At 38.3% G+C, this 13,764-nt stretch overlaps 1 protein-coding gene across 4 annotated transcripts in view; it reads left to right on the top strand.

The window, feature by feature from the left end:
• The window catches only part of LRCH3 (leucine rich repeats and calponin homology domain containing 3), a 101,353-nt gene that overhangs the window by 34,076 nt on the left and 53,513 nt on the right, over positions 1-13,764 (top strand). For all 4 annotated transcript variants that reach the window (XM_033958116.1, XM_033958114.1, XM_033958117.1 and 1 more), the window contains exons 11-12: positions 5,336-5,387; positions 12,544-12,693. In XM_033958116.1, coding sequence (XP_033814007.1) covers positions 5,336-5,387; positions 12,544-12,693 — 202 coding nt within the window. The remainder of the gene's footprint in view (positions 1-5,335; positions 5,388-12,543; positions 12,694-13,764) is intronic.

Raw genomic sequence — 13,764 nt, 5'->3', positions numbered from 1 at the left:
TTCCATGCATCTACCACCTTTTCTGTAAAAATATATTTCCTTATATCACCTCTTACCTTCATCCTATGCCCTCTCATTCCAGAGCTTTTTTCAAATGAAAGAGACTCGCCTCGTGTATTTATGCCACATTGATATTTAAATGTTTATATCTCTGCTCTCCCACTTTCCTCCAAAGTATACATATTGAAACCTTTAAGTCTGTTCCCATATGGCTTATGACGAAGACCACTGACCATTTTAGTAGCCTTCATCCTATTTATATCTTTTTGAAGGTGCGGCCTAAAGGGGCATAAATATATCCTTTTTTCCACTGGCCATTTCTCTCCCTATGCACTCAAGCATCCTAGCTTTTCTCATCACCTTTTAAACCTGTTTGATCATCACACACTATCACACCCTTGATGAACTTTGATGCGTTCAAAACCCTGCTGTTTCCATTACAATTCTGAAATCAAATTTTAAAAAAATCCACCACCCCTGAAAGTAGAATTCTCTTTTATCCCAAGCCGCCACTAGGATCATGGTCTCCTCCTTGAAGTTATGCTTTGTTTAATGGTATAAGAAAAAAGTCCACTGGATCAATGTAGTTCAAGTCCAACTGTTTGTTGTTTAGGACTTGAACTACATTGATCCAGTTGGACTTGAACTACATTGATCCAGTGGACTTTTTTCTTATACGCTATTGATTTACACGGGATTAGAGTTATATAAAAAATTATAGCCAACCATAGCCAATTGTTTAATGGTATAGCACAAAAAGAAATCAAACGCCTTCAGATTATTCAGAATACAGCCATCAGACTTATTACAAAAGCTAAAAAATTCGACCATATAACTCCTCTTCTTAAGGAAGCTCACTGGCTTCCAATAGTCCACAGAATAATGTACAAACTTTGTTTGCTCACATTTAAATCTCTTCTGTTTAAAACTCCGGCCTTTATTCATAAATTATTAATCCCTTATTCCTCCAATAGAACCCTAAGATCAGACCAACAGCATTTACTAATGATTCCCTCATTAAAAATAATAAATACACGCCGGCAGTATATTTTCTCAGTGACAGCACCCCAAACTTGGAATTCTCTCCCCATCTATTTACGTGAAGAAATCAATCTAGACAAATTTAAAAATAAACTGAAAACTTTCTTATTTAACGATGCTTTTGTAATCTAATATCATTGGTTCCTTTTAATCAATATTCAACAAAATTTTGGACCTAACTGTCTTTTCTCCACACATTCCACACATTCAACTATTTTTCATCCCATCCTTTTGTGTTTTCCATTTTTGGCTTCCCACTCTGCTCAATTACATTGTAACTTCTTCCCCTACCTTCCTCTTGTTTCCAGTTTGTCTAGTTATCGTCTGTGTCTAGTCAGTTTTTAATTGTTTTAAAATTCTTTTTATTCTGTAACTTTTATCCATGTGTAAATCGCCTTGAATACTGACAAGGCGATTAATCAAATAAATATTAAACTTGAAACTTGAACTTGAACTGGGTGATCAATGCATGTGGATGTCCATCCCAACACTGCTGGGCCTGCTACCCAGTGCCTTCTATCAAGTAGGTTATGTTTGCACGCCGGGTTCCGAATTAAAAGCAAGAAATTCCACTGGACCCACACTTCTTCAATGCTGGCACTGTCATCTAGACATTGGGACGCTGATCATCTGTTGTTCTATTGTCCTTTGATACTTAATTTTTGGAGGTCAATATGGGCTAAGATTAACAACATATTGGAATCATCAGTTCCGCTGACATATGAGGTGGTTATTACATATTAAGCCCCTTATGGATCAATATAAATGCCATCTTTTCTTTATCATGACTGGGATAGCCATGCAGATGATTACCTGTAATTGGAAGAATTATGATCATTTACATTTTCCTTTCTGGTGGACAAAAGATATGAAAGGATGAACGCAGATAGTTTGGGGCCTGTTGAAATCTTATATCACCTCACTATAGTAGGTCTTTGATTGAATCGGTTCTAGTTTATTTTTGTACACATCCAGGGAAGTGGGGTGGGTTATTTCTGTCATAAGTTGATCTTCGAATATTTATACTTGGGATGGGAGGGGAGGATGGAAGGATATGTACGCAGGAGCGCAGGAAATTGTTTCTTGCAATGAGAAAGGAGACATTAGCTCTTGCTGGGACATTTCTATTAGCATACCCTTGCAAGGGTTTAATAAAATACCTGGGAGTCAAATATGTCTTCTTTGTACCGGAACAATTACGATCCTTTTTGGATCTGAAGACTCTGGCGAAAGGGGGAATATCAGAAACTATAGAACAGTAGTTATAATAGAGCCTATTTCCAGATTATTGATTGGTTTTTGTTTTTCTTTTTAGTCTCTCTACTTTATGGAATTCTCCTCCTCCAAGTAGTGGTCTCAGAAAGATTGAATATATTTTGTTTGTTAATTAATATTTTAATTAACATTAGTGATGTAATTTCTTTATATGTTTTCTTTCTGTTTTTCTTGAACAAGAGGATTCTTGTGAAGTAATTGAAATTTCAATAAAAAATAAAATTATAAAAAAGAACACTCATTTATGACTGCTAATTGGAGAGCAGAGCTGGAATTCTATAGGGACTCAAGTGGAAGAGTGTGTTCCTCCCTCGGCCGGCTTTTTATTCCCCACTCCTCCCCCATGTCTGCTCTTTCCTCTTCCCCATGGGTCCTGGCACTGCTCCCTCATCTCTCTCATTCCCCTGCGGTCTCTTAAAATTTGTTGGTCCCCTGTGGCAGCAGCATAACAGCCTGCATTCAGCCAGCCCCTGGGTCTTCCCTGTGCTGCAGAGAGAAGACCTGGGGGCTGTCATGCTGCTGTTTGTTGACACCAATGACAGACACAAACTTTACAGGATGCAGGAGAGACCTCCTGGGAGGGAAACCCAGACGCCAAACTAGCGGAGCAGGAGTGAAGGGGGTGTCCAAAGTGATGCAGTAAAATTGAGGGGTACCGCCAATGCACTACTATCTCTTGATCCCACCCTACCTGTTAAATATCAAAGCCCAGTAGGGAATAGTCATTCTGTCTAGACCAGGGCTAGATTTGCATCTCAATCCATCTCCTAACCATATTCATTGTAGATATCCTGAAAACCTGACTTGCCTTTGGCTCTCCAGGACCGGAATTGCCTACAACCGTCTTCAGCTAGTGGCTTCCTCTAAGCCTGATGTCGTTGCATCATGAGGTTGGCCACTAGATATTGCCATTAGTACCATGGCTGGGATTGATTTTGAGGCTATGAATTATACCTGAGCAGGAGCTGTGTACAAGAATTGAACTTATATTACTAACAGTGCACAGCACTGCCACTCAGTCATTGGGCTTTCCAGTTAGCAATTTTTAAAGTCTCATTCTGAGACTCTTGGTCATGTATCTAAGCAGTGGATTTCCCCAAGCCATCTCAATAATGGCTAGGAAATTATCCAAACTTTTAAAACTGTGCTAATACGCTCGAGGAATGGGCCATGAAATGGCAAATGAGGTTCAACGTGGATAAGTGCAAGGTGATGCATGTCGGTAACAAAAATCATATGCATGACTACAGGATGTTTGGTGCTATACTCAGAGAGAGCCCCCTGGAAAGAGACTTTGGAGTACTGTAGACAAGTCAATGAAACTGTCCACGCAATGCGCAGCGGCAGCGAAAAAAGGCAAAAAGAATGCTAGAAATGATTAAGAAGGGGATCACAAATAGATCTGAAAAGGTTATCATGCCGTTATACTGGGCCATGGTATGTCCTCACCTGGAATACTGCGTCCAACACTGGTTGTCGTACATGAAAAAGGACATAGTACTACTCAAAAGGATCTAGGGAAGAGCGACAAAAATGGTTAAGGGACTGGGGGAGTTGCCATACAATGAGAGGCTAGAGAAACTGGGCCTCTTCTCCCTTGAAAAGAGAAAACTGAGAGGGGACATGATCAAAACATTCAAGATATTGAAGGGAATTGACTTAGTAGAGAAAGAGAGATTGTTCACCTTCTCCAAGGTGAAGAGAATGAGAGGGCACTCGCTAAAGTTGGAAGGGAAAAGATTCCGTACAAACGTAAGGAAGTTCTTCTTCACCCAGAGAGTGGTAGAAATCTGGAATGCTCTTCCGGAGGCTGTTATAGGGGAAAACGCCCTCCAGGGATTCAAGATAAAGTTAGACAAATTCCTGCTGAACCAGAGCGTATGCAGGTAAGGCTAGACTCAAATAGGGCACTGGTCTTTAACCTAAGGGCCGCCGCGTGAGCGGACTGCTGGGCACGATGGACCACTGGTCTGACCCAGCAGCGGCAAATGTTATGTTCTTAAGCTAACTGCTTTCACCACACTCTCGACAACAAATTCCAGAGTTTAATTACACAGTAAGTGAAGAATTATTTCCTTTGGTTTGTTTTATATCTACTACTTAGTAGCTTCATCAAATGCCTCCAATGAGTAAACAAGCGATTCACATCTACCCTTTCCACTCCACTCAGTTTGCTTTGTGTGTTACATTTGCTAAACTGCCTTCTGACAGTACATCAAAGTGGTCTACAGTTATAATAAAAACCAAGTAAAGTCATATAAAAACATTATATCAACTATTTACAATCCAACACCTCATTGAAAGCCTGCTCAGAAAAGAAAGTTTTCAGTTCCGCCTTGCTTAATTGAGCTCTTTGTCCTTAACTGGACAAAGTTGGAGAATAACATCACATCATGCTTCTAAACTGCATAACCATAAGTTCGATGCAGTTGACAAAAGATTATCAATAAAAAATTATAAAAGAAAGCAGAATAAAGCTAATCGGTCAGATATTTTGAAAAAAAATTGGTTTTCAACTGCCTTCTAAAATGTTGATAAGAGCAAGATGTAAGCAACAGGAATCAAAATTCTTTATTGTGAGAAGCGGCTTGGGATGCTAGGGTATGATCGTGAAATGAACGGATGGAAAAATGAACAGGGCATGTGATCTACTATTCTTGTAAGATGCTATAATGAATCTATCGGCCAAATAAAGCGAAGCAGTGCCAAAAGCAACTTTGTAACTAGCTAGATAGTAAAAAGTAGAATAACTAATAAGAGCCAACTTTTCAAAATGATAATTACCCTTCCTTAGACACAGTTTGCGCAATGTTGGGGGTATTCAAGCACCCATAGATCTGGCAACTATGGATTGATGGATGGATAAATGTCTACTGAGCTCTTGAACGAGTCAGAAGTGTTATGAAGGAACGCACAATATATTCCAGCATGATTTTAGATAAGGCCCTATGTGTAGGTAGTTTTAAAGCGTCTTGTGCAATGATCTTCTTTTTAATGAGTATCTGTTTCTCTTTCTTAGAGCGCCTGTCGATGCATCATACCAACTCTGTCTGGCTCAATGTCCTAATCAGGTAATTCATATTTTCTTGTTAGATTGGCTGGCAAAGAAATTATCACAAGGTAGCGAAAAACCAAACAATAAATATATTTTTTAAACCCTTCCTCCAAAACAACGTGTTGGATACAAAACTTCACTACAACATCTTCCCACAAACTGATTCGAACTCAAAGGAGGAAAAAGCCTCAGAAACCAGAACTTACCAGCCACATAAATGGCTCAAGGTAAGACCAACAAATACCTCATAGGCATAAAAAAAAAATCTCCTTCATACTTTTTAAAACAGCTCTGCGCAATGCAGTGTGATAACAGGGAGATACACTTGCTTGTGCTCCCTCGGAGAGAAGATTTATTGGTGTTTACACCCTGAGACAGCATGGTTTTGTGAAACGCTGGCCATCGTTGGTGCACAAGATAAGTAGTTTATATTTCTATCTTGTTCTCATACTGCATCGCACAGAGTATGAAGGAGGCTTTTTATGCAGTGAGGTATTTGTTGATCTTACCTTGAGCCATTTGTGTGGCTGGTAAGTACTGGTTTCTTTTTTTTTTTTTTCCAATTATGATTTTTTTGTAGTTTAATTATTATTATTTTTTTTTTTAAATCTTTATTCATTTTCAAACTTTCATCAAGTGTACAGGCATTAAATAAACAACACTAAAGTACAGCACTTGCAACTCTTATTACAGTATCTAATAATATGTATAATTATAATTAACCCTCATCCCACCCCCCTACCCATTATTCTTTTCTGAGATAAACAATAAAATGTGACCCTCCCCCCCTCCCAGCATTAGATGGTGTATCTTTCAATAGATAAAAAAAATGGCATTTAATCATTACAATAATTCGTTAATGGCTCCCAAATTTTAATAAAATTCTTATAATTACCATGTTGTATAGCTAATGATCTTTCCATTTTATATATGTGACACAGTGAATTCCACCAAAACTTATAACTTAGTCTACTATGATCTTTCCAATTCCTAGTAATATGTTGAATGGCGACTCCTGTCATTATCAATAAAAGTTTATTGTTATTCACTGATATCTGGCTTTTTTTTCTCATCGACATTCCAAATATTATGGTATCATAAGATAATGCTACGTAATTTTCCAATAAACAATTTACTTGATTCCAGATTGAATTCCAAAAGGCTAAAATATAGGGATAGTGAAAGAAAAGATGATCTAAAGTCCCTACTTCAATGTTACAATGTCAGCATCTATTAGATTTTGAACTATTCAACTTCTGCAATCTAACTGGGGTCCAAAATGCTCTATGTAATAGAAAAAAGCATGTTTGTCTCATAGATGCAGACATTGTACATCTCATCCTCCAAGACCAAATTGGTGGCCATTGAGATGCTGAAATCTGATGCTTAATCTCAGTGCTCCAAATATCCCTAAGACCATTTTTAGGCTTTTTTTAACAGATTCACTAATAATTTTAAACCACTGTGTGGCCTGGTGTCCCAGAAAGTCCACCTGAAAGCATAAAAATGCCAAACTGTATTGGGTACTAAGACTTCTCCATTCAGGGAACCCCACCTGAATGGCCTGCTTCAATTGCAACCACCTAAAACTTTGTGATTTATTTAAGCCAAATTTATGTTGCAACTGTGTAAAATCAAGCAGTTCAGCATTTGAAATAATATCATTTAAAGTCCGTATTCCTGCAATCAGCCAATGCTTCCAGATGATCTTAAATCCGCCAATTTGAATCTTGGGGTTTAGCCATATGGTTTGATTTGTTGATTTACTAATAGGATTAGCTGTTAAATTATTAACAAATCGTAAGGTTTTAGAATTCTATTATCCTTATATAACCTGGGCATCTTGATACTAAGAACATGACAGAGCTGTAACGGAAACATGAGTCGCTATTCCAAATATAGCCAATCTGGAGTATATTCAATGAGTACTGGGTAAGTACTGGTTTCTGAGACTTTCCTCCTTTGAATTTGAATCAGTCTATGAGTAGATGTTGTAGTGAAGTTTGTATCCAGCAGGTTGTGTTTTGATATTTAAAGAAATTATCACAAGCAGATGCAACAGAATCATTCACATGGGTCAAGTGGCTCTTACAAGCACCTTGGGCATTTCTTCAAGATGATGGTTTGCTTTATGTACTTAGACAAATTGGTGCAAAAGAGCAATCAGAAGTTGTTACAGGAAAAGAGAAAAACTTCTTGAGTGGGCCATAGTAACTTTCCTTTTTAATCTTTTATAAGTATCACCTTGAAATGACCTTGCTATAATTTTGCTGTTGTCAGATTGTGTTGTTACTGTTCAGTGCCTTGAGCTTTTATGGAAAGGCAGTTAAAGTCCAAATTTAGCTTTAGTTCCTCCAGAACGGCACAGATCCCAGCTTGTCATGTTTTTCGGTGTTTTTACGAAGAGTATGGTTTAGTTTTGTCTTGGTTGTTGGGGAGTATAATAAGATCAGTGGCATTTGGTTTGTCTGGTTTAGCTGGCGAACTGTGGGACGTTTTTGAAGTGTTTCCAGGTCCGATCCGGACATTTATTTTGTCTTCTCCATGTGAGAGTAGAGTTGGTCTGTTGGCGTGTTTCTTTTTTTAAAAAAAATTTTTTATTCAGTTTTAACTCTTGCAACAAGTGTACAAAATTCAATCAGATAATTCGTACAAATCACTTGACATTCTAACAATTATTGTCAATTGCATATAAAAAAGACCCCTCCCCCACCCATCCCATTCATCAGGAATAAACCCATTAAATCCCATAACATACCTCCCCATCCCCACATTAAATATAGTCCTATGTAATAAAAAGGTGTCCAAGGTGTCTAATCATTAGAATATGCAATCAATGGCCCCCAAATCTTTTTGAAACTATTATAATTTCCTTGCTGTATAGCTAGCACTCTCTCCATTTTATAAATATGACAAACTGAATTCCACCAAAAGGTATAATTAAGTTTAGTATAGTCCTTCCAATTTCCAGTAATATGTTGAATGGCAATCCCCGTCAGTATTAACAAAAGTTTAAACAAATAACATACAATTGGAAGAATTATGACAGATTAAATTACAACTTTTGGTGGAATTCAGTTTGCCATATAAGTGGTGCCTCGCATAACGAACGCCTCGCACAGCGAACGCTGCGCACAACGAACTTCATGTCTTGCTTCCTACAACGAACTTCGTTTCACACAACGAAGTCGCCCGAGCTGCATCCTTCCGCGCAGGCACTGCGCTTAACTGCCCTCTCTCCACCTGGCTCCCTGTGCAGTGGCGGACCGTCGGCTCGCAGGGGCCCGGCGCCTACTGCTGATGCGTTGGGGGGGGCGGAGCTACTCTCGCCGCTTCCCCGATGCTAGGGAAAAAAAAAAAAATGAACAGTTAAGTCCCAGTTTTTGCCGCTGAGACTCTGCCCTCTCTCACTGTAAAATTAGACTCTACTTAGTCTGTCTTTAAATTTAAAAAATGTGTGTTGTTTTAAAAAAACAATTATGTTTTTAGATGTATCTAAATAAAAATAATAACAAAAAATTTATCTTTTTTATGTCATCTTAGCATATTTTATGCTACAGAACGAATTATTTTTTTTAACATGTATTGTTATGGGAAAACGCGTTTCACATAACGAACTTTTCGCATAACAAACTTGCTCCTGGAACCAATTAAGTTCGTTGTGTGAGGCACCACTGTATATAAGATGGAGCGTACATTTGCAACGCAAAAAGGATATATTGATAAGTTTAAGAAGATTTGGGGACCATTAACAGATTTTTGCAATGATTGATATAATTTTTCCCATAATAAGATACTTGATAAAGGGGGGGTGGGTAGGTTTATTCTCTTTATCACAAAATATAAATAAATTATCATAATATTTGTTATATTGTATGCAACTATCAAAATAAGGGGAGGGAAAGGGATTATAATTGAATAATAGTTGATATAATTATTAAATATTATATGATGTCTAAAATTATAGTAAGGACTATATAATGATATGTTGTATTTACAGTAAGTTATGGAAATATCAAGTGTATACTTAATGCAATTGTATGAATTTTTATGATACACTTGTTATTATATGAAAAATGAATACAAAAAAACAAAAGTTTATTGTTATTTGCTGAAATTTGACTCTTGAATCTCATAGACGTTCCAAATAAAATAGTATCATAGGATAGGGCAACATGATTTTCTAACATTGAATTAATTTGGGACCAAATTAACTTCCAAAAGGCATTGACAAAGGGACAGAAAAAAAGTAAATGATCGGCATCTAAATTACAATGCCAGCATCTATTAGACCTAGAACTATCCAATTTTTGTAAACGAACTGGGGTTCAAAAAGCTCTATGTAACAAAAGGAACCAAGTTTGTCTTATAGATTCTGACCTTGTACTTTTTAATCTCCAAGACCAAAGTCGTGGCCATTGAGAAGCAGAAATTTGGTGCTTGATCTCAATGCTCCAAATATCCCTAAGACCAGTTTTTTGTTTTTTATTCAAAAATCCATACATCAATTTATACCACTGCGCGGCTTGGTGACCCAAAGCATAGGAATTCCAATCTGGTTAGTTTCTGCTTGGCTATTTGTCAGACTGATTCTAGATGAGATTGCACAGCCCACTTGTACTACTGCCAAAAGTCATTATGTCTCAGTCTCCACCTACTGGCAGAGGAGCGTAAACGCATCCGTTCTGTGCCAGTCTGGAGGGACTAAAAGAGAGAAAATTAGCAGGTAAGAGCCTAAGTTCTCCTTAGGTGAAGAAAAAAAAAGGAAAAACAATACAGTAAACCTGAAGCCTAACTAAAGACTAAACACCAGTGAAAATTGAACATTAACTGAAATTACTGTGAAGGTCCTGTTTTATGAAATGCTAGCATATGGCCATCTTATGAACTTAAGGATAATCCTAGTAAGTCAGACCAAAGCTCCATCTAGCCCAGCATTCCAACAGTGACCAACCCAAGGCACAAGTTCCTGGCAAGACACCTTGCCACTTACCCTCATGTCTTACTCTGTGTGTTTTTTCATGCCTACCAACAGTGTATCAAATTACTTGGGCAAGACTTCTTTCCATGTCAACTCTGTTCTGGGGGGGGGGTAACAGAATGAATATATGTGTAATTTGAAAATGTTTTTATATGACTTGTTGTAATATTCATGTTAAGATGATATTTTAATTGGTTGCTTTTATATTTTCCCGTAGATTTTACGGCCCCTTTGAATGTAAATTGCCTTGAACCTTTTAATAAGTTTTGGATTAGATATAAACATCTGTTCCCTGATCCCTAGGCTCGTTGTCCCTGCTTGACCCTCAGAGATTCCAGGAAAGTACTAGTTTATTGTTTATAGTAATGTAAACAGCAATCTGGCATGGTGCAGGTTCCTACAAATAGTTGCGTTACAAATCCTATCACTAGACTAAAATATAACCAGTAGCACTTTGTTAGACTTTCACTTCACAGAAAATGAAAATAACCTGTAACTTATCCCAGTGCCAGAAAGTTCATAAACAGAATAATTCAAAATTATTATGAGGAGAAAAGTAGTTTTCAAAATACCATGTCAGAAGAGTAAACATCCAATGATGTTAAGGAAACGAGGAAAAGACCTCAAGTGCTTTTTCTTCATTTATACAAATTTTGCCATTTCACTGTTTATGAAAGACTCTCTATTTTTGTAATCTGCACACAATTTGAAGAAAATAAAAAAATATTAAATTCACAACAAAAACACACGAGGTTTTACTGAGCCATGATAAGAAGTTATGCCCTAATGTGTTGTGCTGCCACTAAGGCACAAACAAAAATCTTGAGGTCTTTTCCTGGTTCACTTCACATCATCGGATGGTGTTCATCAATTTTAACTCATGTGAGAAGCTTCATAAAACAAAGCAAGGAGAACTGCAGTAACATGGACAATGATACAGGCAAAGTTTATTGAAATGATTGCGGTTAAAAACAACACCTTAAAATTAAACCACGGGACCCAACACGGTCTCGGTACACGCCTTCTTCAGGGGTCCTAGGATTTTGAAATCTATCAGCCCACGTATAAGCTGCTCTTCGACGTTCGTCTTCACACAGGCTTCAATTTGACTCCTTTCCAACCTAGGACCCCTGAAGAAGGCATGTACCGAAACAAGAACCGTGTTGGGTCCCGTGGTTTAATTTTAAGGTTGTTTTTAACCGCAATCATTTTAATAAACTTTGCCTGTATCATTGTACATGTTACTGCAGTTCTCCTTGCTTTCTTTTGTCTTCAACCCTTTTACTGCAGATTTTGTTGGTTCTTCCTTTATTTGTTTGAGAAGCTTCATAAAGCCATTCGACCTTTTGATGAAAGCGCCAAATCTTGTTCTGGGGAAGTAGTGACTGATCCTTGGGAAGCAATTTTATTCTTCCAGTTCAAACTACTTCCTGAAGGCAAGATATTACACTGCCACCAAGGATGAAAGCTCCAAAAGTGTTATGCCTTTTAACGTCTTGGGCAAATGGCCAGATGCCAAAAATAGCAATGCAGTATTCAATAACACTATTGACTCATGCTTTAGAATACTATATATACCTCTACTCATGTACGTTCAGTAAAAACATACATCTCATTTCTAAAGCAGATAGAATTTTTTTTAAACAGAACCGCAGAACACCACTCCAGGCTCACTTAGCTCATATAGCCTTAAGCTTGACAGGTCCGTTCCTCACTGGTTCTTTTTTTAAAGTGCAAAGTTTTATATATATAAATAGTTCAATAGTTTATGAATAGTTTTAAACATTTAATTAGTTTTCTTAATTCATAAAGCTTATTTACTCATACGCTGTACTTAGCTTAGTATATGTGGTCCAAAGTGAATCGGGATTATCTTGCGGACATGTTTCGCTGGAGCTTTTTCAAAGGCATAATTCCTTTTAGTTCTCCCACCAGCTTTCTACCATTTATCTTGGCACTGATGTGAGGCTGAGCAGTCTGTGGGTTTCCCGGATCATCCCTGGAAACCTGAAGGGGTCTAGAATGAAATACAAAGGAATCCTGAAGTTGATTTTAATGATAGATTACTAGTGGTAGATCTGCAGTTCCATTTTTGAGTTCTTTCAGTATTCTGAGATGTCCAGATGATAGGCTGCTCTTTAGTTGTTGTTTTGGCCTTTTAAACAACTCCTCTCTGGCCTCTGTTCTGCAGCTTCCACATGTAGATATGGACACACAACGTCGCCAGGAACAGTTGGTGGAACGGACCCGCAGAGAGGCCCAGCTTGCTATTCTGCAATATGAGGAGGAGAGGATGAGGACCAAGCAGATCCAAAGGGAAGCCGTGCTGGACTTTGTGAAGGTACTTGTAGAAAAATCAAAAAGAGCTTGGATCTGGAGTTTATAACCTTGAATTTTAGGAGTTTTATTCATTAGGTTTTCTCCATATCTGACAGCATTTGGCTGAGAATTTTAGAGAGGCAATTAACACAGCTTAGGGAGCGATGGATCAAAAAACAAGATCTTTAAGTCCTGTCTTGTAGGGCTCAAAATATTGTGTCATTTTGATTTCAAAGATCTTATGTTCCTGGATTGTCTTGACATTTCTCTTTAGTATTCTCACAATAAAATCATTGATGCATTGTTCTGGTTTTTCGAAATGTTATCTGGCAGAGGTGATGATATCCTGGTTGGCATTGAAATGGTTAATATCAGCAGTCTCAAACTTGTGGCCCGCCAGATATTATTTTGCAGCCCCCGGTCTGGAGTCTGGACGTAATGATTGAGTGTTTAGTTTCTGGCCAGCTCCCTTGCTGCAGTCATTTTTCTGTCCTCGCATGATCCGTGCCTTTGTCGGAAGCCTCTCCGATGTCACGATGTAGGAACAAGGAGCCGCTGCCTGCAGCTTTGAATGGAAAAATGACTTCAGCAAGGGAGCCAGCCATAAACTAAAGAGGAAGAGAAATGCTGCTGCCACTGCTGCACAGGGAAGGGGGAAGAAAATGCTGCTGCTGCTGCACAGGGAAGGGGGGAGGAAAGAGAAATTCTGCTGCACAGGGAAAGGGAGGGAACATAAGCAGTGCCTCTGCTGGGTCAGACCAGAGGTCCATCATGCTCAGCAGTCCGCTCACGCGGTGGCCCATCAGGTCCAGGAACTGTATAGTAATCCTCTATCTATACCCTTCTATCCCCTTTTCCTTCAGGAGATCATCCAATCCCTTCTTGAACCCCAATACCGTACACTGTCCTATCACACCCTCTGGAAGTGCATTCCAGGTATCCACCACCCTTTGGGTGAAGAAGAACTTCCTAGCATTGGTTCTGAATTTGTCCCCTCTTAATTTTTCCGAATGCCCTCTCGTTCTTATAATTTTCAAAAGTTTGAAGATCTGTCCCTCTCCACTTTTTCCATGCCCTTCATGATCTTGTAAGT

This window comes from Geotrypetes seraphini, chromosome 9 (assembly GCF_902459505.1).
Source record: "Geotrypetes seraphini chromosome 9, aGeoSer1.1, whole genome shotgun sequence".
In the NCBI taxonomy this organism is placed as follows: Eukaryota; Metazoa; Chordata; class Amphibia; order Gymnophiona; family Dermophiidae; genus Geotrypetes; species Geotrypetes seraphini.
The sequence above is the reverse complement of the archived record's forward strand: the minus strand, read 5'-3'. Positions and strand labels throughout refer to the sequence as shown.